General features: G+C 48.4%; 1 protein-coding gene across 1 annotated transcript; it reads right to left on the bottom strand.

Annotated features, from left to right (window-relative positions):
- Positions 1-26,808, bottom strand: DGAT2 (diacylglycerol O-acyltransferase 2). Its single transcript, XM_074160645.1, has 8 exons — positions 26,692-26,808; positions 17,860-17,979; positions 16,722-16,829; positions 15,634-15,704; positions 6,298-6,502; positions 3,258-3,432; positions 2,210-2,412; positions 1-1,429 (listed from the first exon to the last, which is right to left on the bottom strand). Exons 1-8 carry the CDS (start codon positions 26,729-26,731, stop codon positions 1,275-1,277), a joined length of 1,077 nt encoding a protein of 358 aa, XP_074016746.1. The 5' UTR covers positions 26,732-26,808; the 3' UTR covers positions 1-1,274.
- Between the last annotated feature and the right edge of the window lie 424 nt (positions 26,809-27,232).

A 27,232-nucleotide genomic window follows, 5' to 3' on the forward strand; every position in this document is an offset into this window, starting at 1 on the left:
CCATTTTTGCCCAAGTTTATTTCTAGAAATTTGTACAAAAATTGATACTGTTATACAATAGTCTATCAGATATGACAGATGAACATTTTTGTCTTTAGAGGCAAGATTCCAGGAATGTGAAGTACTGTCCTCTTGCATGGAAGAAAGGCACATTTTGGGGCTCAAAATACACTCAACTGAACCGTTGAAAAAGGCAGGTCAGACATGCAAGTAGTGCAATGTTTCAGGTTTATACATAAACGCGTTGTACTCTGAAGAAATCTCACTACAAGCAGTGTTAACATCCACGTAAACATTTTATAAACACTTTAAAAAGCCACTCACTTTATATCCTATGCATGGAAAGGCTACTCCTTTACATTCACTGGACGGAATATTTAAAAGCCATCTTTGGGCAGAAGTTACTCCTAGCTTTCCCCGAATGCTTTTGGGATCCAAAACACTTGCATGAATAGTTCCCACTGCATTTACCCCTACGGGCTACCCTAAGGGTCTGCGACACCGGGGCCACACGATTGCACCATCCCATCGCTCCTAGAACTTGTCCTTGGAGTTTTGTGGCTATGAAGGAGTCCTATATTTCCAGCAAGCAGCACCTGGGACAGACCTGCTTCTTCTAAAGTGACATTCAAAATACAAAGTGGTGAAGCCATCAAAGCATCCACTTCACTATGGACTGAGGACCACCAGACTCATCTCTTTTGGTTGCCTGCACCATCCGCAGTAGGTGCCACACCAGGGGGGTTTGGCAGCCTTGTTTGTGCTTTCAGAAGGGGCTTTTCCCAAAGCAGAAATGCCCTTGTGCTACGTTAAGCATGTCTCAACACGACTCTTGTGCAACACGCCTGTAATACTGCCGTCCCAGTCAAATCAACCTGCTGCTTTTTTGATTGAAAACCAGCTGGATCCTACTCTCCCAAAATAGCTTCTGCTCGTGGGTACAGTAGCTGCAGGAACGCTTCTAATCCACTGCTGGCAATTCAACAGCGTTATACAGCAGATTACAAAGGCAATCATCTCCCCCATCCACATCCTCACAGCAATGGGGAGTTGTGCTTTTTTTTTTTGGATAGAAAGATATTTGTAATGGGATTTATCCAAAGTAAAGCCTTTTTTTTTTAATTATTTTTAAAAAAGTGGTCTAGCAATACTTCAAACACTTTCTTTCAAAGACACAGACACCCACACATGCTTTCAAGTACACGATGACAGCTTGGACTCCTGGAGAAGACGTGCTGATTCTGAGAGAAGGAGGTGCTGCTGAGCCAGTCCCTTCAGTTGACTTCCAAGACCTCAGTCTCCGGCAGGCCAAATTTGCTTTTATACTTGTCAAAGAGTTTGATCAGGGCATCCACGTATATGCTGTGGTAGAAGTCCACTTCCTTCTGGGATGGATTATCGATTTTGGGGATGGTGATGGGCTCCCCAACTGATAGAAAAAAAAAAAAGGGAAAAGAGCCACATGTTAGGTTGAATGCTCTGTACAGCCTGGAGATTTGTCCTCTGTGGTCACAGCTATGCTAATTCAGCACATCCATCCCAGCATAGCACAGCTTGCCATTCTAGCAGAGGTTTGCCCAGTTCCTCCCAGTTTTGCTAGGCTTTTGTTGCCATTTTAGCTACACAAGCGCCAACAGTGGTGGCAAGGTGATTGGGAAGTCCCACTTGCTTCTGTTTACAGCAGAGTGATAAATCCCTCCTCCGCTAACAGGAACCAAGACTAAAAGCTGCAGTTCTCATCTATTCCCCTAAACACACTGCAAGAAGAAATAGAAAACACTTTTTTCCCCCCCTTCTTCCTCAAAGCCGGGCTACTTTGGGTCGGAAGACTCAATAGCAAATTTTAGGGTTGGCTTTAAGACTCAGCTATCAGCCAGCATCACAATGCCAGTCCTAGGAATGGGTGGGACAGGCTGCTTCTGACTTCAGCCATCCAAGACCCAAGAAGGTAGCAGCTACAGCATTCCCCCCCCCCAAAAAAAAAAAGCTCACTTGCAAAACTGTCTGGCAGTAGAGCACAATGGAAGGTTTGTAGCCTCTGGAAACTCTTCTAGCCCATTCCCAGATGTGCTGGAAGGTTTTATATGAAGGGAAAAAAAAAGACTTTTCTAGTCAAGACTTCAAGACCAAGCTAGAGTAGGGGTATGGCATAGACTCAAGTATGCTACTACCTAAAGAAACACAAAGCATGTTTATACCAAGACCTTACCAACAGTAGTGATGGGCTTGGAGTAAGGTAACAAGCCCCAGGTGTTAGAGGAGAAGAGGCCACGGCCATGAAAGATGCACGGAGCAAAGCCAATGTGCTTCTGAAACTTCTTCTGAACCCATCTTCCCCAGGAGCCCTCCTCGAAGATCACCTGCTTGTACACTTCGTTCTCCCCAAACGAGTAAACAGGAACCAAGTCCGCACTAGAAAGATAGAAAGACATTAGGACCTCACACCCCTGGTCTGCAGTCGATACTACAGCATCGCGTTCTCTGTGTACTCTTTTCAGGCTGCACATTCGCAGATTTATTGGCCAGAGCTTCGTTTGCAGCACAAGGTGCTGATAGAAGTCAGCCAACACATGACATGATATAGTAGATATAGTTTTAAGGCGTGCAAGAGAACTGTCAGGCAATGGGCTCATGAAACACTACCCAGTCAGACACTGAATATGCTTCTTGGGGAGGGACTCTTTATCAGGGAATGTAGTGATAGGATGAGGGGTAGTGGTTTTAAATTGAAAGAGGGGAGATTTAGATTAGATATCAGGGAGAAATTTTTTACTGTGAGGGTGGTGAGACACTGGCGCAGGTTGGCCAGAGAAGCTGTGAATGCCCCATCCCTGGAGGGGTTCAAGGCCAGGTTGGATGGGGCTTTGAGCAACCTGGTCTGGTGGGAGGTGTCCCTGCCCATGGCAGGGGGTTGGAACTTGATGGTCCTTAATGTCCCTTCCAACTCTAACCATTCTATGATTCTATATATTCTCATCTCTTATTTTTGATGGACATCCCATTTCAGACACGTGGGATCCCTGGAGATAGCAGTAATCTGGTAATCTGCCTGGTAATGCCCCAGACAGGATACCTGCCTCTCCGTAGCCTTGGAAACCTCTTCCTACCCTGTCACCTGCTCAGGGCAGAAGGCAGAGGACAGACTCATGTGTCTGATGTTGTGTGGATGCACATCCAGAGCAAGGCCACAGAAAGGAGAATCCATCCAAGACATCAGCTGCTCACAGCATTGCTCTGGCATTGAGGTCACCTCTTACCCGTGCCGTAGAGCCAGTTTCACAAATCCTTTCCGATTTTTCAACGTCACAGAGTTCTTCCCCGGGGTGCAGTTCAGGGACTCCGCTGCCCCTCCGACCACGATGATGATGGCATTGCCACTGCCATTCTTGGACAAGATGTAGTCGATACTGTCACGGTTCACAGGACATATACCTGCATATCCAGGAGACAGACGTCAGGGTCAAGCTGCAAGATTAAGATGACCCTGGAGACACCAGCCATACTTGTAGCAAAAAGTTTGTGCCTTGGTTGCCGCCCTGTGGTCCTAGAGGGTTTGGTGTGTTATCAGGCAGCCTGTTCTTCAACTAAACAAGCCACTAATAGACCTGGACAGCACTAGATCTGGTCATAGATAAACTCCACCAACTCCATACTCTGAAATGAGTCCATACTCTGAGACAGATGTCTGGGAAGGTCTTTCCCTCTGCCCCACACTAGAATGGACAGGACTGCACTACCAGTCACAGCACTTCAGCTTCACAAAGCAATCCCTGCCCTAAAACATCAGGCCTCACTCAGAGGATCTCACCATTCAGCCCAGTCAAAGAGGGACCCTTTGATTTTAATTCTGTTGCTCTTAAAAATGCTAAGAAGTTTGACTCTCTACTCCTGAAACTCATGCTTTTATCCTACAGTTATTGCCAGAGCTTGCTCATGCCTCACATTTTTGGCCAGGATCAGCCAAGGAGAAGTGGGATGCCATCACTTACATTCCCATCCATCTCTGAGCTGCGTTGGGTACTTAAGGTCATTGCACTAGGAAGGGCAGTATTACACAATTTAATTTTAGAAGCTGATTCTGCACATCTCATGGTAGTCATCACTCGAACCAAGAACTAAAATGATGAATGGGTCCTGTAGAATTACACAGGGTGAGTCTGCAAGCCTTCATGTGTATCCAGGCATCAAGGTCACCACCAATCCCAGCTCCAGACCACCTCGCTTAAGACAGATCAGCTGGATTTGATGATGAAAAAACTAAATTTCTTCCAGCTTGCTTTCAGCTTCCATGCTTGCTGCTCCCTAGGACAGTCAGAAGCCTTCTTACTGCTCCCATCCTCCCTATCAAGGCTCACTCTGGCTTCACAGCCCTGGCTAACAGGGCAGCACAGATTTATGCTCAGCCATTTCACGCTTGTAGGCAGAAGGAGATTACTACTGCTCACAGCACTGAAATCCTTCCTCCAGAAAATGCAATGAGATGTGCAGACAAGCAGCAATTGCAGAATTGTGCTCTTTATCACATTTACACAGTATATAGGATTTTCTGGCCATCTCCTCATGCCTTAGAGGTTCCCTGCTGTAGCTCTAATCTCTAGTAGGCTATAAAACATTATAATATGCAACAATTGGTTGCAAACCAACTAAGTAGGTGTATTGGTACAGTAATATTAGTTAGGATTTCACTTGAAGTAGTTTATCCACAAAATTAAGGATTGAGGGAGCTATCAGCACTTCCCAAGTGATATTAAAGCCTTTTTAGTGACATTCTTACATTCCAATACAAGAAAAGTGAAGAGCAACAATGGCTTTCAGAAAGTTAACTTTGTCCAAGAGATCACAGCTCTAGTCTTGCTTAAATCCCAAGTACCAAGGAAGCAGAATTTCCCCACAGATTTAACTGTAATGTTCAGGGATAGCCAAGACAGCCCTGTCAGCAATGGTGGTGTTAATATCTACTCCCACCTTCCTTCCAAAAAGAGGGAAGCAGCTCTGGCTAGCCCCAAGATTTGTCTACTGGTCATCTTGAGGAGATTGAACACATTTTTTTTAAAATATAGGAAGAGTGATGATGCGTGGAAACTTAAGCAACACATGAACTGAGTTAACAGACACGGTAGGCTGGAAAGCAGTTCCCAACTTCTTGTGCACTGCTGTCCTGGGCAGTTCCTGAATTATGGGAATTACAGACTTCACACAGCAACTTCCACCTGGTGCAGGAAGATAGAAACTGGCTTGAGATACTGCCCTTCCTAGGCAGGGAAAACCATCTTTTTTTTTGCACCACATCCAGTTAGTTTTCCTCTCCCTCACCAAAATTAAGGCAGTAATCTTGGAAACAGTCAAACCTAGCAAGCCAGAGCCAAAGTACAGCTACTCCTATCCTCTCCCCAGCCATGAGTCAAGATTCAGCCAAAATACTATATTAAGATACCTATTTTAAAGTCATTTATTGGTGAATCTGTTCCAGGAACAGCAAACAGGGTACTGGACTGTTCATTTCATGGTCTTCAAACATTACTCCCTCATCTCTTCCTAACCAACAGGCATCCTCACTCCGAAGAGAAGCTCAGGCCATACAGGAGCACTGTTCCTTGTGGCTGTCAACGCTGCTTTCTCTGCCCAGTCACAACCTACAAGCCCTCCATCATTAAAATACTGGAATCCATTAGAACAGACCTATTAATGTCATTCAGCAAACTTCTATCGTTGCCTATTCCCTGTGATCCATCTTTTCAGGAAGGTGGCTCTTTTGAACAGCTGAAACCATGCAGTACCCCAGACTCTTTACTCCTGGCTGGCACCTAGAAATGTGGTTGGGTGAAGAGGGCATCTGTCATGACCGTAAGACCTGGATGCACAACAGCTCATGTAGTAGTGAGCCCAGGAGCAGAGCTAACCACGGTATTCACATTTCAAAGGCTAATGAATACTTTATATTTTCAGTTAGTGTGACTTCTTCATCTACCAGTACCTCCTAATGATAATGAGGACAACCTGCTTCCATGTCTCCATCTTCCACACCCACAACTACAGATGCCAGATATCTTTACTGTGATTTTGGACAAGAGTATCCTTGAGTTAAGGATGAAATCAGAGGAGCAGCAGTCCCCACAGCCCAAACTAGTCACATTTATTCACCACTTCCTCTTGACAACTGCATGAAGGCAATGTTTGCATGATGCCACCAGAGAGAAGTGGTTACGTGAGCTTCTGCCACAGCTTTTCATTTGAAGGAGAGAAAGACAGCTCGGAGGCAAGGGCATGAGTATGAGGACAAAGTGCTCTTGAACTTACCACCAGACATTAAGTAGTCCCTCAAAATGGGCATCCTGAAGTTTCCAGCCAGGGTTGCAAGGTATGGTCGGATCCCAGGGAATTTCTGGCTGACACCTGTGGCCTCTGTGCTGAAGTTGCAAAAGGCACCCAAGCCCATGATGCCATGTGGATGGTACCCAAAAATGTAATTCCTGGTGGTCAACAGATTGTGGGTTTTCACCAGCTAGGAAAGAAAAGAGCGAGTTCCCATGAGGACAGATATTTTCCGGTAATAAGAAAAAAGGTAGAAAAAAGTCAAAGCCCCCAGCTTCTGTCTCTCTTCTCACCAGGGAGAGCAGCCCAAGGGCTGGGGGTATGAGCTATCCCAGATTTCAGAGGCTGTGGTAAGAGCAGCCACTTTGACTCAGTTCCCCAAGTGGAGAGAGCAGAATAAACAGGCTGATCTTAGATACAAGACGACTGCCAGCCAAGCAGGAATAAGGGTTGGGTCGCAGTAGTCTGTGCCCTTTGTTTCTCTACTCCTCCCAAAGGGATTCTTGCAAGCCTCTTGCCCAAACCAACCAAGTTCTTCATGGCCCTATAGCCACAGCTACGCCTCCTTCCAGGCCCTCTCTCAGCCCATTAGTGGCTCATATCCCAGGGCAAGGGGGGAAAAAATTACAAATCGGTCTCCCATAAGAGAGGCGTGTTTGCTTAATACCTGAAAAAAAAGACCCAGCCACTTAACATGCCTGCTGGCCACACTCCAAGAAGGAAAATGTGCAGAAGCGTGGCTTACCACTGGAAACTATCCCTCCTTTCAAGAGGTTTTGCACTGGTCTACCTGCCAAAGGCTGGCCACAGCAGTGCTCCGACTTCTGCAGGACACGCTCCAGGAGCGGTGATCATGTTGGTTTGGGGTTGTGCAATACTCCTAACCATTTACTCATCTGTTTGCACAGCACGGACACTCCAAAAAATCTGTCTCAGCCATGCACAGCACAACCTATGCCCTGCTACCACTGCTGCCAGAGGCTTTTTTTGATGCTATAAGTAGCAGCAGCGTCCCCTGCATCAGAGCATCTTCCCCTGGCAGCACACAAGCAGTCCGAGTAAGCATACTGCAGGGGTGCTACATCACCCTATAGGCTGAATTTGATCCCTACTTCTTTTTCAGACTGCAATGGTACTACTTTTTGCAGGACCTACAAACCCCAGTTGCATAGCCTGGAGAAGAGAAGGCTCCAGGGAGATGTTACAGCAGCTTTCCAGCACCTAAAGGGGACTACAGGAAAGATGGGGAGGGAGTCTTGATCAGGGAGGGGAGAGATAGGACAAGGGGGAACAGTTTTAAACTGAAAGAGGGGAGATTTAGATGAGATCTGAGGAAGAAATTATTTTCTGTGAGGGTGAAGAGACACTGGCGCAGGTTGGCCAGAGAAGCTGTGGATGCCCCATCCCTGGAGGGGTTCAAGGCCAGGTTGGATGGGGCTTTGAGCAACCTGGTCTGGTGGGAGGTGTCCCTGCCCAAGGCAGGGGGTTGGAACTCAATGATCTTTGGGGTCCCTTCCAAACCAAACCATTCTACGATTCTATGAAGTGCTAAACAACTGCACACCATCCCTCAAATTCTACGTGTGTAGGTCACTCTGCGTCAGCTCCTATAGGAAAAAGCGCAGATTTCCAAGATGTCACATCAGCATTACGTACCCCTCTGTGTTGGCCAAGAAGCGCTTTGGCAGAAGGCAAGCCAGTTCATTTTGTTGAATCATGCTACAGGGAGCTGAAGTGCCATTGCGACACGCCGAAGCAGCGTGCCCAGAAATGCAATCCCTTCCTCCCCGTGTTCCCACCACTGTCCCTAGACAAGGCTACAGCACTCGTGCTATTTAAAACAGCAGCTGCATTACAGACGTGACACAGCAGCGGGTTAAGCAAGTTGACTCGCCAGGCTTTCTTCTAGCTTTGTGGTCACAAAGGGCTCCAGGAAGCACGTGGAGATGCTTGTGGTTGCAGCAGCTCCGCAGAACCCCACAACCTGCGTCACACCAAGTCATCCTTTCTCCCCTTTCCCTTCTTGCCCAATTAGGAGATGGCTTTCCTTGCACTCCCCAGGGTGGGAGGGCCCTACCTCGACCAGTGAGGACAAACAGGGCTCCTAGACTACAGACTGGAAACCACGCCTCAAGAAAGACTGGAGGGGAAAAAAAGTACCGATACAGTAAGCAACACCTCCATATAGAATCATAGAATGGTTTGGGTTGGAAGGGACCTTTAAAGGTCACCGAGTTCCAACACCCCTGCCATGGGCAGGGACACCTCCCACCAGACCAGGCTGCTCAAAGACCCATTCAACCTGGCCTTGAACCCCTCCAGGGATGGGGCAGCCACAGCTTCTCTGGGCAATCTGGGCCAGGGTCCCACCACCCTCATTGTGAAAAATGCCTTCCTTGTATCTAGTCTGAATCTCCCCTCTTTTAGTTTAAAACTGTTCACCCTCACCCTATTGCTCCACTCCCTGATCAAGAGTCCATCCCCAGCTTTCCTGGAGCCCCTTGAGGGACTGGAAGGGGCTCCAAGGTCTCCCCGGAGCCTTCTCTTCTCCGGGCTGAACCCCCCCAACTCTCTCAGCCTGTCCTCACAGCAGAGGGGCTCCAGCCCTCGGATCGTTTTTGTGGCCATCTCAGTTCTTGCTCAGTTGTAAGAGAGACTCAAGGCCTGGTGGCTACAGACACATGTGGCTTGGCTGGACCAGTGGCAGACACTTCTCCTTAGCACTTTTGTCAGAGCCAGGTGGAATTTTCCAGACTTCAAGCCTCATCCTCCATCTGCACCGAGCACAGCTGCTTTAAAAGGAAGCTGCCTGAAACAGGGGGTTTGTCCTTGTCACTCTGGAGCACACAGCGTTTGTGACCTGAGCTTGGCAGAGCCACACATCTGCTCTCATACAGAAGACACGCTGTTGTCCTGCTGCCAGCCCTGGCAAGCACCCTGCTCCAGCCCCTCCACCACGTGGAAGGACACCCAGTTCCCAGTGGAGCCCATCACTTGCGTTATCTCATATGAGCCCCAGCCAAGCTGCTGCCTTATCACTCTGCATTTGCTTTCCAAGACCTCCTATTATGGAGGCACAGGGTTGGCGATACCCACCACTTGGACAAGTAGGGCAAGAACACAGGAAGGGGAAAGATTTCTCACACTTGAAGGGATATTAAGCATTGGAACAGGCTGCCCAGGGTACTGGTGGAGTCACCTTCCCTGGAGGTATTTAAAAGCCAGACAGACGTGGTGCTGAGGGACATGGGTTAGTGGTGGTTTTGTCAGTGTTGGGTTGATGGTTGGACTTGATGATCTAAAAGGTCCCTTCCAACCTAGATGATATACGATTCTGTGAGTGTGCAAGGCATCAGCTCAACTGCACAGCCCACCCATGGCAAGGCAGGAGGGGAATACCTGAGCAGCACTTGGAGACCCAAAGAGAATCAAATGCTCACAACGGGGATTTGCAGGTCTGAGAGCCAGGCTGGCATTCATCTGTATCTGCTTTTCCCCATCAGTTCGTCCCACGTAGGCTGCCACTGCCCTCCACAGGTTGTTCCACAACAGACGGGTTCACAGACTGTGAACTTGTCCTTCTCTACCCAAGTCAAGCCAGGGCCACCAAAGACTGCCAGGCATCAGAGAGGTTTGTGCACTTATCCACAACCAGCCCAGGTCTTAGACCTGCTAATGCATAAACTCAGCCCAAGGTCTGACCTGTCAACACCAAAGGCAGAGCCTTCACTGATCCCTAAATTTAATCTAGGAGCAGGAATTTTTGAAGTGCTGTAATCACTTATTTCTACTCTCAAGCAAGACCAAAGCCTTCCTTAGGAGGCCAGTCACTCACTACTAGTTTTCTTGCACCTTTCCCCTTAACGAGCAAGCACTGAGCTGCCTTATCAGGTTGCCCTAAGGAATTGCTGTCAAATGACAGCTACAGCACTTCCGCAACTCTGTTCTAAGCCTCCAACAGGTTTTTACTTTTGCCTTCAAGGTCTTCTCCAATCCCACACTGCCCCTCGAAGACTCAGTGCTCCCCTGAGGAGACAGAGCTAGATGATGACGGTGCTGGGGCTGAAGCTGGACCTTCATCCCACTGCACTAACACTCCTTTTCCCAGCTGCTGTCTGAGACCAAACCAGTTTGAGCAGGAGCAAAGGTCCATCCGTCTGCTGTATTTCTTTAAACAGATCTAAGCCTGCCTACAGAAGCAATAAAGCAGTGCAGTTACGGTAAAAAAAAAAAAACTCGTGTTAATATTCGAGTGCCAGATACGCCCAAAGACCAGCAATGCCGATTTTATTTGTAGGAACAGGATGAGTAAGTAGCACACACAAGTGTGGAGAAAGGGGACTGCAGAGACACTGCTGCTCAGCACCAGGAGCCAGCAAAGAGCAGGATGAACACAAGTGGCCTAGAGACCACAGAAGCATGTAGAAAGAGCTCGTCCTGCAGGCTCCAAGCAGCAGTAGTGAGCTTATAGGCTTGCAAAACCACCAAACAATCACAATTAGCTGCATCACACCCAGCAGCACTATGGAAGAAATCATCTCACCTTCCCAGCAACGCAGGCCAAGACGCCTCCAGGCTCTCAAGATTACCACTAGACTACATCACGCATAGGAAGCAAACGCCTCCATTCCCATTCTGTCAGTCATCTACAACAACTAAGGACAACTTAGGCTGCATCTGGAGCACTGGGTCCAGTCCTGGGCCCCCCAGTTCAAGAAGGACAGGGAACTGCTGGAGAGGGCACAGCAGAGGGCTACAAAGATGATCAAGGGACTGGAACATCTCTCTGCTGAGGAAAGGCTGAAAGACCTGGGGCTGTTTAGCCTGGAGAAGACAGATTGAATCTTAATACTTATAAATATCTAAAGGGCAGGTGGCAAAAGGATGGGGTCAGGCTCTTTTCAGTGGTGCCCAGTTACAGGACAAGGGACAACAGGCACAAACTGGAACATGGGAAATTCCACCTGAACACAAGGAAAAACTTCTTCCCTGTGAGGGTGCCAGAGCCCTGGAAGAGTCTGCCCAGAAAGGTGGTGGAGTCTGTCTCTGGAGATAATTCAAAACCCGCCTGGACACGCTCCTGTGCGACCTGCTCTGGCAGGAGGTTGGACTAGATGATCTCCAGAGGTCCCTTCCAACCCCTGCCATTCTGTGTGATTCTGTGAGAAGCTTTGCCAGGAAGCCAGACAAGCCACAGAGGGCAAGACAAACACTGCAAAAAGAAGTCACCATCTTGCAACAGCCCCTATTCTGGCACCCTTCAGGAGACCCAGAAGGTCTCACCACACACACCTGAAATGCTCACTGCTTGACACAGGTGAGCCAAAGGTCTGCAGGCATTTCTATCTGAAGTGCTATCACCTGTGGAGATAAGGAGTAGCTGTGCTCACATGCTCTGGTGATGGCTTCTTTACACAAACAAGACCTTTAGCTTGTGGCACTCCCCACATGACACCTTCGGATCAGCAGGATGTCCTGGGAGAGGCCCCTGGGACCATGCCCTGCCTCTGCAGCACTGGGGTTGAGTCCAGCCGGGCTCGCAGCACCACACTCACACCTGCAAGAGCTCCAGCTTTACCTGGCACTTCACCAGGATTTAGCTCCCTGGAAGCTTCCTCAGCTGCTCCATGCACTGCTTAGCTTAAAGCAAGGCCAGCCACTAAGCAGCAGACAAACTTAAGCTTCTAGTGCCCTAAAATAGCTTATTACTGTCAGAGCAGCTGCACGAAGCCCCGGTGAATGTGGACAAGCTCTGCTCACGCCGAGGAACTGAGCCAGATTCGGGCTGGTTCTCAAATCCACCTGGTATTACAAAACATGACCTGGTATCTCCAGATACACATAAAATAGTCCTACTGGTGCTTTAGGGTGGGAGGCACTGCTGACTCAGATGGAAAAGCAGCATAATCATCATAAAAAAAAAAAGTCAAATCCAAGCCTACTTCACATGCAGCCACTCTGACAAAGCAAGCCTGAGCCCAGCAGGTAGAGTTGAGGAGGAATGGAGCAGATCGAGCCATAAGTTCTAACGTACGACCTCATCAGAGGTCAATACTGGTGGCATTTCAGCCTGGCCAGACCCAGCCTGCATCCTCAAGACTGAGCTCACACCAGCTGGGTAGAAGGACAACTTGGCTTTCAGATCTGCAGCCACCAAGGAGCTTGCAAGAGCTGAGTTTAGCACTGCAAGTGCCACTGGTAAGATTGTCACTGGTGTCATCTGCCCTTGTGGTTCTCATGGCACAGGACGAGGTGCAGCAGATGACTACCCCCAACAAACCACGAGCCAGGGAGACAAACCAAGCTCTGCTAAGGCATTGCACAGATCATTCAGGATGCCGTCAAGGGGAACTTTGCCAACAGAAGATTTAAAGAAGGAGGCTGGTCAACAGATGGCTACCTCTTGACTGAAGACAGGTAAATAGTTTATCATAGAATGATTCGGGTTAGAAGGGAGCTTAAAGATCATTGAGTTCCAATACCCTGCCCTGGGCAGGGACACCTCCCACCAGACCAGTTGCTCAAAGCCCCATCCAACCTGGCCTTGAACACCTCCAGGGATGGGGCAGCCACAGCTTCTCTGGGCAACCTGGGCCAGGCTCTCACCACCCTCACAGCAAAGAAGTTCTTCCCCAGATCCCAGCTCAATCTCCCCTCTTTCAGTGTCAAACCCTTCCCCCTCCTCCTATGGCTCCCCTCCCTCATCAAGAGTCCCTCCCCACCTTTCCTGGAGCCCCTTTAGGGACTGTAAGGAGCTCTAAGGTCTCCCCAGAACCTTCTCTTCTCCAGGCTGAACCGCTCCAACTGTCCCAGCCTGTCCTCACAGCAGAAGTGCTCCAGCCAAGGAATTCCCATCCTCTTAGCAAATGCAAACCCAAGTGGCTGGTACCAGTCCTTACAAAAGATTATATTCATGCTCCATCCTGTAAGATCAGTCCCAGAATTGCAGACAACCACTTTGCAGCCCCATGATCCCTGTAGCAGGTTTTAATGACCATGCAGGCAGCTGGCTGTTTCTCCATAGCAGGTGCAGGAGTTACCCCACAGCTGTCAGCCCTGGTGCACTGCCCTTTGCATACCATTTACCAGTGGGCTCTGGTAAACTTCGCACAACTCTGCCTCCTTAGCGACAAAGGAATTGCAGCCGTAAAGGGTTCTCACAAATGGGCTGCGTGAATTAGCAAGTATTTACCCAAAACCAGGAGAGACGTTCAGTTTATCTACCCGATCTCATCTCTAACCTTGCTTAAACAACCCAACTGTTTGACAAACGTAGTATCCACAGTGGATCTGACCTGCATAGCTGATACAGAGCACGTTTCCATGGAGACAGGGGTTAAATACGCCGTCAAAGGAGTGGTGAAACAAGGGGACCAGCTATTACTGGTGGCCACCTTGATTCAAGTCGCCAGGAGAAAGATGTCAGGAAGAAATTCTTTGCTGTGAGGGTGGTGAAACCCTGGCCCAGGTTGCCTAGAGAAGCTGTGGCTGTCCCATCCCTGGAGATGTTCAAGGCCAGGCTGGATGGGGCTTTGAGCAACCTGGTCTGGTGGGAGGTGTCCCTGTCCACGGCAGGAGGTTGGAACTCAATGATCTTTAAGGTCCCCTCCAACCCAAAACATTCTGTGATTCTGTAATATCAAGAAGGCAAGGTTTGTTGAAGTACTAAGGACTTGGTACTAGAAGACAACACATTTTAGATCTATCTTCAACACTAGAGCATGCTCTGTTCTCCAGTAGCTACAAGACCTGGGTTGACCAGCCACTTGCAGTTGTAGTGTATTTTTCCACATACGCCTACACTTGCCAAGAATTACCTGTTAATAGCAGCAAGAATGTGGCAAAAAGCATTCAGCAGCAGCATGTTCAGACACCTTGACAGTTCAAGCAACTTTTGCAAAGGAGGAATCCAGTCTATGCCACTTTGGCTTCTTGCTGGAATTGGATTCCTTACTGCCTTCTGAGGCTGGACTATCTTAGTGACTGGTAGCTCATCAAAAGATCCCTCCCTTTTGCTCAGGCTGAATAAAACCTGCCAACAGCTTTACATAATAGTCCTTTCAGCGGTGTGCCCTTCCAAAGAGGATCAAGTTCCCTCCAAGCTGAATTTGGCCCTTGCTGCTTTCCAAGTCCTTCGGCTAATTCTGCAGTCCCCGGAACAGACTGACAGCCCTGTCTCTCTGCAACACGCCTGAACTAGCAGGGAAAATACAAGCAGAAGGTGAGCAAGTTACAACCTGGAGAACTGGAGCTATTCCTGCTGCTGGAACTCCCTCCTTCCCCAAAGCTAGACTTCAGAGCTGATATCACAGAATCGCAGAATCACCTAGGTTGGAAAGGACCCTTTAAGATCATCTAGTCCAACCAAAAAAAAAACCACACACCACACACACACAACACACCACGCACAACCCACACACACACCACCACACCACCCAACACTAATCCATATCCCCGAGCACCATGTCAACTCCTCTCTTGAATACCTCCAGGGATGGTGCCTCAACCACCTCCCTGGGCAGCCCATTCCAATGCCTGATAACCCTTTCAGTAAAGAAATATTTCCTAATATCTAACCTGAACTTCCCCTGGTGTAACTTGAGGCCATTGCCCCTTGTCCTATCATCTGTAACTTGGGAGAAGAGACCGACCCCCGCCTCTCTACAGCCTCCTTTCAGGTAGTTGTAGAGAGTGATAAGGTCTCCCCTCAGTCTCCTCTTCCCCAGACTGAACAACCCCAGCTCCCTCAGCCTCTCCTCACAAGACTTGTGCTCCAGACCCCTCACCAGCTTCGTTGCCCTTCTCTGGACCTGCTCCAGCACCTCAATGTCTTTCCTGTGGTAGGGGGCCCATATCATTCCTACCGTTTCACTGGGAGCACTTTTGGTGCATGGAGTTCCCAACTATCCTTACCCAATACATTGCTTCCCTGGGGTGTAAGTGGAAAAAAGGCCAAGACCGAGCTAGATTTACAAGGGGGGGACAGAGGTAGGGCTGGGCACAACACAGGGCTGCTGCAGCACAGAAGAAAAGTCGGAGAGATGAACAGGGAGCCTCACTGGTACAGGGCAGATTGCCTCAAGAAGTCTGGCGATAAGACAAATCATTCTACAAATCGTGATACCATCACCCGTGATGCATTTGATTTTATAGCCACAGCTGCTCCAAGCAGTAGTATGGCAACAGTAAATAAGCCGTGTCCTGCCTACAGCTCAGTGTCATGGATAGATTAGTGTAGCTACAACATCATCTCCACGGGGGTTATTACAAGTCGGCCTGAACCAGTTAAGTCCCAATGAATAGAATTAAACTGTTACTTACTCTTATGGGAAAATAATCCCTGAAGTACCTCCATATAGCCCAATTCCTCACCCATTGGGATCTTCTTCCCCCTGAAGAGGAAAAAAAAAAATATAATATTTTTTTTTTAAAGGTCTTTCCACATGGATGCCCACCAAGAAGCTTAGAGGACTCCAGATAGTTTGCTGTCTCACTCAAGAAATCAACAGGTTCATTCCTCTAAGGGGGACACCTGCATCTTTCACTAAAATCAGGTGAAACCACCCATGCTTCAGGGTACTTCAAGCTAATTAAGGCCTGACAACCATTTCAGAGTAGAATCCAACTTAATGCTCTGTTGTAGTTGGGCAATGGACAATTCAAGCTAGAGACAGCAGCATGTTAACCTCAGATCCATCTTTTGGGGAAGGAGAGTTAAAATCCTGGATGATTTTCAGGATGAAAATCCTGGAAATGAATGATGAAATCCTCCAACCTGGTCTAGTGGGACGTGTCCCTACCCATGGCAGGGGGTTGGAACTCCGTCTTTAAGGTCTCTTCCAACGCAAACCATTCTGGGATTCTATGATTCTAGCAGCCTTGAAGCAAAGGAGAATTGTGTTAATTTGGCTAGGAAAGGAGCTGCCATCAAAGCTTGTTGCTGTTGCTGTCATGGGGTCTCAGAGCTGCTTTCTACAAGGTGTCTTCTGAACTAAAAAGTTTTTCTGCTTGACTTGCAGCAACACTGACTCCACAGAGGAGCCACATCTTAATAGTCATGCCACAATCTGAACTTTGCAAGAGCTGGAGAGGACAGCAAGGTCTTGAATCTTTATGTAGATCTCTCCGACCTACAGGAAGAACCTAAACCTTATAAAAATGCTGCTAAAAGCCAGCGATGGCATGATAATTAGTGAATGTTATCTTGTGTTACCCTCAGCGTCAATAAAACCTGCAGTCACTGCTTGTGCCAAGGGCTGACATTTATATGCTTCACTGAATAACACTTTTGATCAGATTCAGCCAAGTCCCGCTAAGAAGGGGAGTCACCCATTATAAGGAAGTGCCTCTTTGTCCAAACAGGAGGACAGGGACACTTAAACAGCAAGGATCTATTCGGCAATATTTACCTTTCTTTGGTGTATTCCAGTCAAATACCAGCCAGGCTAAATATAGAGCAGCAATCGCCCAGCAATCTGTGCACAGTATGTACATGAGGATTAAAGTGCAAGCAACACCTGGATAGGGCCAAGAAAGAGAAGAAAACAAGGTTGCATCAGGTTTTGGTCTGCATTTACACTTGCTTTAAGAGCCCCTTGCCTTTTGACCCTTCTATACTGAAGTCTTAGTCCCAATCTGATGTCATTAATCCTCAATCAAATCGGATTTAGCTAAAAATCCCTTATGTAGGGCTGAGACAGCTTCCTCCCAAGCTACCTGCTTTGGACTACCTCAACCTCCCCTTCATGGTTCCTCCAGGTCTCTCTTCTATAATATCTCCAGGTAGGGTAGCTCCTTCACCAGGCAAGAGCAAGACTTCACAAGCATCAAGATTTCTTTGTGGCCCACTCCAAGGGGTTTTTTTTCCCCCACACACTGCACCAGCTCTACACCAACCATCCCACCAGCACTCCAGAGATCCCACCCACAAATGATGTTGCCATATTAACACAAATTAAATTGGGCCAGAACAGCAAGACTTGCTTGATTGACTGCAATCAGCATCTTTCTTCACTTTAACTGTCAACAATCCTATTGAGCCCAAGACTTCTCATAACAGAAGTACCCAGAGACAAAGTGTCTTTACTATTTTACTGGTCTAAAAAACTTCTTGCCCATCTCCGGTACCTCCTGGAGGGAGACCAAGCCAAGAGGAAGGCACTCCTGTTGCCATCAGTTGCATCAGCTATCAGTTGCTGATAGAAACTAAGAAGTTTCTTCTCTGTGGACATTCCCATGACTACGTCAGATGAGATAGTTCCAATTGCTTGAGTCTTATTTGTGTGGTAGACACAAACACAAGCTAAACATCAGTAGGTCTTTCCATAGTCCCTATGTTCTTCTCGGGCCAGGTAAAGTCATTTATTGCCAAAATATCAAGCTACCCAAGTGTGCTCTACAATATCCACACGCCCCAGAAACTGTCCTGCTGCTCTGCACATCCAGTAATTAATGCTCATGCAGAAGTTAACATTCTTGCATTAAAAGTCTTCCAGAATGAAAGGGAAAAAAAAAAAACTTTGCTTTCAGCCAAAAAGCGTTACTTACCCATGATAAGGAAAGTGAGAACCCATTGCAGCACAGAGATGATTTGGAGTTGTTTTTCTACTTTGGATTTAGACAGCCAGAACAAATCCTGCAGAGCAGAAAGAATGCTTGATCCTGTGCCTAAGAAAAAAATATAGAAATGAAGTTACATTCACCCACTAAACAAAGATAACAACATTTTCCTTTCAAACAGGGGGTTTTCAATCAATGTTCACTCGTTGTGCTTTATAGAACAAGGCTTGTCAAAGGCTAGTATTTTCCATGGAGTTCAGGCATCCTGGAAGGGGAAAGGTTGCCATCCACAAACATCCAGCTGTTTTGGGGATGGTGGAGGGGATTAATGGGTAATGTCATTTCCCACCTGAGCAAGCCTCTATTCACCTGACCATGAAAGTGAGGAGGACATTGGCACATGGTCCTAACACATGCCCCCGCTTCAAACTGCGGAGAGAGTTGGGGGTGTTCAGCCTGGAGAAGAGAAGGCTCCGAGGAAACCATAGAGCCCTTTCCAGTCCCTAAAGGGGCTCCAGGAAAGCTGGGGAGGGACGTGATAGGATGAGGGGGAATGGTTTTAAACTGAAAGAGGGGAGATTGAGATGAGATATGAGGAAGAAATTATTTGCTGTGAGGGTGGTAAGACCCTGGCCCAGGTTGCCCAGAGAAGCTGTGGCTGCCCCATCCCTGGAGGGGTTCAAGGCCAGGTTAGATGGGGCTTTGAGCAACCTGGTCTGGTGGGAGGTGTCCCTGCCCAGGGCAGGGGGGTGGAATTAGATGATCTTTGGAGTCCATTCCAACCCAAACCATTCTATGATTCTTATGATCAGCTGTCCCAAACCACAGGGAAGCACACACCAGGTTGTGGTCTGAACAGTTGCTCATCCACCCTTCACCAGGTCTGTTGCACAACTCCTTCGTGCACGTTGAAGGAAAGCTCTGCACACCAGCCTTGCGCAGCACAACACAGTTCAAGGGCTGGCTGAGCAACACCTCAACCCAGGACCCCAGGGATCCACAGCTCCAAGGGTAAGGAAAGCTACCACAGTGTTTCTAAAGCAGGAAGAATGAGTAAGGAAAGAGTTGAAAGCCACTCTTTTAGAAGCTTAAACTATTCAAGTGGGGCCAGACCCAAGTTAAATACTGAAGTGAAAGCCTTGATTGCTATATGAGGAACCACCCACTGCAGCTTTTGCCGATATGCTCAACAACCTCCAGAAAGAAGCACTTGCAAGTGTGTTCTCCTTCACTTCTCTTCATTACTTTATTTCGCAAGCACCATAATAACTGGGTAAAATGCAAGCCAAGCTGGTGGCCTATGAACAAGCCAGGAGGTGTTTACATATTCCCTTTTCTGCCTAAGGATCAGCCTGTCATTAGAAGGGATGCGATGCTGCTAAACAGCTGGTATACTGAATGGGTTCAGTCCCTGCTGCTGGCAAGACATGACACTCTTAGGGGTGGCACCACAGCAAATGCTCACGCTTAGTCAAACAAAACTTTGATGGAGAAGAGGCTCTTCTCTAGATAGAGGCAGGTTCTAGGGTTTTGGTAATTTCCACAATGCAGGTTTCACTAATTCATCCTTTAAATATGCAGAGCACCCCTACGGTCTTTGCTGTTGCCCTTGCTGATAGTCTAAGCAATAGGAGTAATGCACAGTAGCTGCACCTGCAGAACTGCTTAATAGTTTTGCAGCTTCTTTGCTTCCCCATCTTAAATGCTATTTAATGTTAAGCCTGCACATGGTCCCTAGGACTGACAGCTACACACCTTCCTGAGCATTTCTGCTGATAGAAGACATCAACAGGGAGCCACACCAGACCCTGCAGCCAAAATCTAGAGCCAGACCTTCCAGCCAGGACCCTCGGCTCTGCTTAGTCTACATTGAATGAACAATCCTTGCGATGGGTTGGGCATTAACTACTCCAGACAGACCAGGTTGTGGTCAAGAGTAGATCCTGTCACTGCAACTGCCAGTAAACTGAAAGCTAGAGCTGAAAACTGAAATTCAGACTAATCCAGTCTGAAGCAGCAGCTCAAGTAGAAGGCAGATCTTCGCAAGATAACACATGTGCTGAATTCACTCTTAATAACAAATATCTCTTCAGTTTCTGAGATGAGACAGGACAACATGCCGATGAGTTAAACCGCCACCATGCACTGATTTGCAACACTTTTCAAGCCCCAGAAATCCTATGCCGCAGCCCTTCACATTTGACAGTAATGCCCAAATTTGGGGCGAGTGATAAATTCCATCCCATTTTTCTTTTTTTATGAGGTCGGAGCCACCTGTCCAAGGGTGTGAGGAATCTGTCATTCCCACTGAGTGGCCACAGCCTAGGGACAGCCTCTACTGCAGCTTTAGGAACTGGCTGCCCCAAAAAGCTTGTTTACAAAATTACACATGGACAGACCTCAAGTGGCCCGAGGACTGGTAGATAGTAATTTAAAGGAAGCTTTTAGAAACAGTGGTGTCACTAGCCATAGTGGTGTCACTATGCCCTCAAAATAAGCCAAAAGTCTTGGAGATAATTTGTGATCCATAATAAAAGCGCAGCCTCGTGTAATTTATCCTTCCAGCACCTGTAGTTACACTACCAAAACATCCTTGGATTGATGAATCCAACACTGCCGCCTTGGATCAGCTAAATCCCTCTCCTCTTCCCCCGAAGAGAACAACTGTTTATCCCTCCAGATGAGAATTCCTGCTTCAGCATTTTCTGGATGCTTCAACAAATTGTAGGCATTGCCAGCCCTGTAAATAGAGCAGTATTGGGTAGCACAAATCAACCTGTCAGCTTGTTTCTCAAAAAGCATTAGGCTTTTTGTGGCAACCTTTGACTCCTGCAGACATAGGGAAGGCACAGCAGGCAGCTCAGCACCTGCCCGTGGACAAGTGGTGTCCTGGGTCAGTTATTTGCTGAAGGCAAAAACATCCTTCACAGAGATCAAGATTCCCAACACCGGAAGAGCCAGTAGTTACCATGGGCTGAATAATATTAACATTTAATTCCCAGTTAAGGCCAGAAGAGAAGCCCAGTGGCAATGGAAAGGACTGTGGGAATGGGCAGAGGTGTCACCTGGCAAGCATATGGTCTCCCCTTGCAGCAACAACATGCACTCTCCAGATGGACCCCGCGCATCACCTGCAGGCTGGACAATTACAGATTTCAGTGCCGAGACAACCATTTCCAGCCAGTCCCGAGCTTGCTGTTCATCATGTCAGACTTAACACCTTATGTATCCAACCCTCCACGTGAGCCTTGCTTCCTTTCTCCTTCAGCTGTAGTAGCCACAAGGCATTTTTGGGAAGATCCTCCATGCTCTGGAGAGCCAGGCTGGTCACCGGTGACACAGAGCAGAAGAGCTTTGACAAGTCAGAGATGTGGGGTTTTTGGCACTCAGCCACAGCAGAATAACCCAACACTGATACTTGGGTTCAATTCTTTAAAGAAAACTCTTCCTTTTAAGGGTACACCCACACATCATTCATATATTAAAAACCCAAAGGAGAATTAAGCATAGGAAAGGCAATTTCCTCTAACTTTCTGAGAATACATAAGCCTAATAACTAAGTTTACTAAGGCCCATTAGACATACCTATGATTAACCCTGAGGTGAGGGATGCCGTATACCCCAGCCTTTGGCATCCATTGATATCAGTCTTTTCCCAAGAAAATATTTTGAATCCTGGAGAAACACAGATCTCCATCTGCTACTGCCGAAGACAGTTGCTTATCCCGTGCTGGCCACCCAGTGCGGCCCCTGGAGGGTTTTCCAGTTGCTCTGTTTCCCAGGGCACCTGTTCCAGAAGAGGACAGCCTGGCTGTTTGGGGTCACAGCCTTAGCAACCTGTATCTACACAGTGGAGATCTTGGCAACAGCTTTCCTGGTCTCAGATGAGATCCTAAGGCCCTCAGCTCACCCTGTAGCTCATGTCCTGGACTATTGATGGGACACCGCCCACATGAAACCATGGTAGTTGGAACTTGATGATCTTTAAGGTCCCTTCCAACCCAAACCATTCTATGATGCTGTCCCTGGCTTTCAAGGGTGCTACTTGCCAAGACAGCCAAAGAAGTGACTTCTCCAGGAAACCTCACTGCTGCTCAGTGATAGGAGCCATCTGCAGCCTTCCAAGGAAGCTCAGTGACATTAGCCAGCTGTCCCCCAACTGGTGACGGGCTTAGCAGCCATCAGAGTCAAGCACAAGAGACGTTACCAAGGAGATCCTGGAGTCAACACAGGGTTTGACCAAGCGTTTGTCTCATGCCTACACCACAGACTCAGCAAGGGACAGCATCTGCTGCTCTTCCAGCACAGCTTATTTCCGATAAAGCTTTCAAACACCATGATTTACCTGGGCAGGCAGGCAGACCCAAAGGTGCCAGGAGAGGAAGGAAACAGGACTTCACACTCGGGCACCAGAAAACCCAATTGACAGCACTTAATTAAAAAGCAGTCAAGTAAATAGGCTGAGAGGAAGTACAAGTGTTACAGACAGTTAAAAATATACCGAAAGCTTGTTAAAGCCAAGCTTCATCTGCTACCTTTTCAAGGCACAATTCAATTTCAATTAGCACATTCATTCTTGGCCAAGAATTATACTGCCTCACACAGCTTATTTAGATGAAAACCAAATTAGATGTAGTGTAGCTGAGCCCTTCCAAAGCATAACGTGCAAGTGGACATTTTGAGCCACGTATTTGGCAGAGAAGCTGATGTTGGAGGCTTAACAAAACTAGATTAAACAGTCCAATACCAGGGTACTTGTGGGGACCCAGCCTCCCATCCAAGAGCAGGAGTCTGCAGGGCAAGCTGCTACACCAAATGTGACATCTGTAAAACTCCCCTGAGCAGCACAACTTACTTGGTGTCTAGGTTTGCTCAGATGCCCCAGCTGAAGTGCACAAGCTCCCTCCACTTCCAGCTGTTAGCGGTACTAGTGAATCATTTGTTAGGGAATAACTATACCCCATGCTGGTAATCTGTTATCACAGAATCACAGAACGGCTTGGATTGGAAAGGACCCCAAAGATCATCCAGTTCGAAGCCCCTGCCATGGGCAGGGACACCTCCCACCAGACTATGTTACTCAAAGCCCCCTCCAACCTGGCCTTGAACACCTCCAGGGATGGGGCAGCCACAGTTTCTCTGGGCAACTTGGGCCAGGGTCTCACCACCCTCACAGCAAAGAAGTTCTTCCTCATATCTCATCTCAATCTCCCCTCTTCCAGTGTAAGACCCTTCCCCCTCCTCCTATGGCTCCCCTCCCTCATCAAGAGTCCTTCCCCAGCTTTCCTGGAGCCCCTTGAGGTACTGGAAGGGGCTCTAAGCTCTCCCCGGAGCCTTCTCTTCTCCAGGCTGAACCCGCCTGACTCTCTCAGCCTGTCCTCACAGCAGAGGGGCTCCAGCCCTCCCAGCATCTCCGTGGCCTCCTCTGGCCCCGCTCCAACAGGTCCATGTCTCTCCTGTGCTGAGGCCCCAGAGCTGGAGGCAGCACTGGGGGGGTGTCTCCCCAGAGCGGAGCAGAGGGGCAGAATCCCCCCCCTCGCCCTGCTGGCCACGCTGCTGGGGATGCAGCCCAGGATGCGGGGGACTTTCTGGGCTTCCAGCACACATTGCCAGCTCATGTTGAGCTTCTCATCCACCAACACCCCTATCCTGCCCCATACACAGCTGTATAGCAGTTTGCAGATAACATGCAATTATTAAGTAGTCTTCTGGGGCACAAGCAAAGAATGCCTATGACCGGAGGTGAACAGCATAGTTAACAGGGACAACAACTTATTTCAGCCTCATTAGGAAGGAGCTACATAGCAAATAGCAATTCTGCATAGCAAATAAAAAATTTGTTATGACGTTTATCTCATGGTAGATCTGCACTTACTCACAGCACACAACTTGGGCTTCAGTCTCAACAGTCACAGCTGTATGTCTGTTAAAGTGAAGTAACTTTGAGGGTAAACCCAGCTGTCCTAGACCAGTCAACAATTTTAGGTTTGAATCAGCAAGACTTAATATCTCTAGATGAGAGGGAACCATCCTACTCCACATCAATGTTCCCTGGGGAGGAGTATAGGAGCTCCAGAAGAAGGGCTCAGTCATAAGCACGTCCAGACATCTACCTCCCAGGCAGTTTTGTCAAGAGGAGAGACCACAACACAGCTAGCAGTGATGCCATACCCCAAAACAGGAGCCTCCAGGTCCCCACCAAAAGCAGAAGTGAGGACTGCTCAAACCTTAGGTACAGCATAATATCAGCTGCAAGGTAAGGCTGGGTAAAATCATCTTCCTCACCCTGAACTACTCTACAACCTTGTTCCAGGTTTGGAAGTTCAATATCGCCTAAAGCTTTTAGCCACAGTCCAGCCAAAACAAAGGAGAGAAGGAGCTTCTACAACATGAAACAAGATAAAAAAAGCTACTTCAGCAGAGAACAGATCTTAAATGCTCTGGCCACACTAACAACCTTCCTCAGGAGAGTAGAGGACCTCCTTGCTCTGCCAAACACAAGGAGGAGAGCTCCTGGACAGCTTATGGACAAAGTGGGTCAGGTGAAGATGAGGAGACAACAACCCCTCCTACCTTTTTTTTTTTTTTGATTGTTTTTAAATAGGATCAGACTTTTCAGCCAAATTCACAAGCACTGGGACAAAGCCAGGATACCAGGCAAGGAAGAAGACTGAAGATTAAAGGACAGTATGAGCCATTCAGACTCTTCACCCCACAAAAGTCAGCCCTTTGCACAGGCAAGATATTTGGAAAAGGAAGCCAAGGAGGAAGAAAAAAAGTCCAGTGGGTTTGTTCTGAGTATCCTGTGTAGTGGGAGAAGTTATCTAACACGACCAAGCAGCACATGAGGTCCCGTGCATGAACCGCTGCACCACATCCCCTCCGCCCATCTTTGATCTGCAGGGTCCCATGTCATCATCCCCAAAGCCCAGCCTGAGCTCCTCTGGCAGGCACCTGCCTTTTGCTTGGAGCAGGAAGGCCTTGAAGCTGGTCCTGCCTTTCGTTGCCCATGACAAGCGACAGAACTGGCAAGGGGTTGCGTTGGTGGATGCTGCAGTCGCCAAGGCAACATCTCCCATCTCACCAGGCAGAAGCACATGGAGAAAGGAGTAAGGAAGCACAAATATCACTGCAAGGACCCCCACGAGGTGCCTCAGAGGAAAACTGACCCAAGGAGAGTTAAGAGCTTTCCATCGCTAAGCAGGATTATCTGGAGATGAGGCCAATCACTGTCCCTAAACCACACTCCATTTTGAATTATGCACGTGTCCTAGATCCATCATTAACACCCCAGTGCCAACAAGGTGGCCACTGAGGTCTTGGGTCAGCCCTACATATTTTATAGGTCTCCTGAATGATTTATTCTCTGTGCTTGGCTTGCAGTTAACTCTCGATTTAACAGTTCACATGCTGTTAGTTCAAATGTGACGTTTTAAGTTGAGAAAGGTCTTTTCTGCTAGTTGTATAAGCAAACTGGAAACACATACAGATCTTTTCCCCCACAGCTGATCCTACGGATCCATCTCTAAGATCAGCAGGTGCCCAACAGACATTTTTCTGGCAGAGACCAGCACCAGCAGCTCCACACACAGGACCAGGCAGGACACAGTGCAAAAGCATGAGTTTAGGGGTTAATTCACCAGGTTCAGGTCCGCTTAGCTCTGCTAATGATTTGCTTAATCAACAAGGCATTTCACAGGTCTCTTCCTCCCAGGAGGAATTATCGGTTAGCTTTTTCAGGGCAGAGAGCCTTTTGCAACACAGAGCGATGCCTCAAGGACCCTCCACAAGGCACGGGGTAAATTTTTAAAAGTGCCTTTTCCTGCAAAACCCCCGCTATTTGCAAAGTCCTGACACTTCTCTAGACAACCACCCTCGCAGGAGGGGTAGGAGGCTCGATCAGGCAAATATTTAGACTTGTTGAATGTATTTATTCCTGCGAGCTCCCCAGAGCCGCTTTTACAAGCACGCAAGGGAGCTGGCGGTTTGGGATTTCCCGTGTTGTCTCCCCCGACGTCTTCAACCTGCGTGTTCCAGCCTGCCAGCAGGAAGCGTTGGGTGCCCGCAACAGCTCTGCCCGTGATGGGTATCAGCCACCGACACCCAACCTGCTCCTCTCGCCGAGGAAGTGACTTGCCAGCACCGAAGGTTGTGAAAGGAAACTCTTCGCTGCACTTCCTAATATAAAGCCTTGCTTTCACACTGCGTTTTCGACTCCCCGTTATAAATCAACAATAAATGGCAATGCTTTCCCACCCACCCACCCCCCGTTGATGTAGGTGTGGGGAACGAAATATTACAGAAAAGGGCTGCAAACAGTGGATTTTAGCAGCCACATACGGTGTTGATAAAACTACTACACTCTCCTTCCTGCCATCACAAGGTGGAAGAAGAAAGAAAGAAAGAAAGAAAAAAAAAAAAAGCTTATTTTTAAGCAAACATTTTGACATTTTGCCAGGGCGCAAACTCGCTTAGATAAGCCAGAAGCGTTTGCAACAGCTTCAGGAAAGCAGCCCAAGGTCGTTAAAAAGCAAAAAAAAAAAAAAAAAACCCTGCGCAGGGAGCTGTAATCCTCACCCCTATGAGAAGCTGCAGTCAGCCTCCCCGCCATTGCATGGTGCTTCCCCCCTCCCTCTTCAAGCAGGAAGAAGGTGGGGGGAGAGAATATAAATAAATAAAGCTGAGGGTTTCGGTGCTGCTTCCACCCCAAGCCTGCACCTTGATACCGCCGGGATGCTGCTCCCCCAGCGCAGCATCATCCCGCTGCCGGGACTCCCCCCTCCCTCTGCCGGGGACACACACACACACACCCTCCGGTACCTCGCAGCACCCCGGAGTAGGCAGCGATGATGGTCTTCATTGCGGAGAGATGGTCAGGTCCCGGCCAGGGCCATGGGATGGAGAAAGGGACCCGGCTCCGCAACCCCGGGGCAACCGGCGAGTGGGAGAAGTACCCGCCGCGCATCCCTATATAGCTCCGGGGAGGAGGAGGAGGAGGAGGAGGAAGAGGAGGAGGAGGAGGGCGGGGAGGGGCGGGCCCCGGCAGGACGCCTGGGTCCCTCAGCCCTTAGGGGTGGTGGAGGGGAAGCTCTTGGTCCCGGTGATGCAGCTTGTTGCATTTAAGCCCAGGTTGGATGAGGCTTTGAGCAACCTGGTCTCAATAGAAGGTGTCCCTGCCCATGATCTTTAAGGTCCCTTCCAACCTAAACCATTCCATGAGTCTCTGGGATGGGGATTTGGAGGGGAGGACAAGGCAGGGGGCACCCCCACACCCTCTGCCAGGTGTTTCCTTCCTTGTTTTCCTCCTCACCCATCACAGCGTGGGAGAAAATTCCCCCCTCCAAGCCCCCCACTAGTGATG

This window comes from Numenius arquata, chromosome 1, assembly GCF_964106895.1.
Source record: "Numenius arquata chromosome 1, bNumArq3.hap1.1, whole genome shotgun sequence".
Classification (NCBI taxonomy): Eukaryota; Metazoa; Chordata; class Aves; order Charadriiformes; family Scolopacidae; genus Numenius; species Numenius arquata.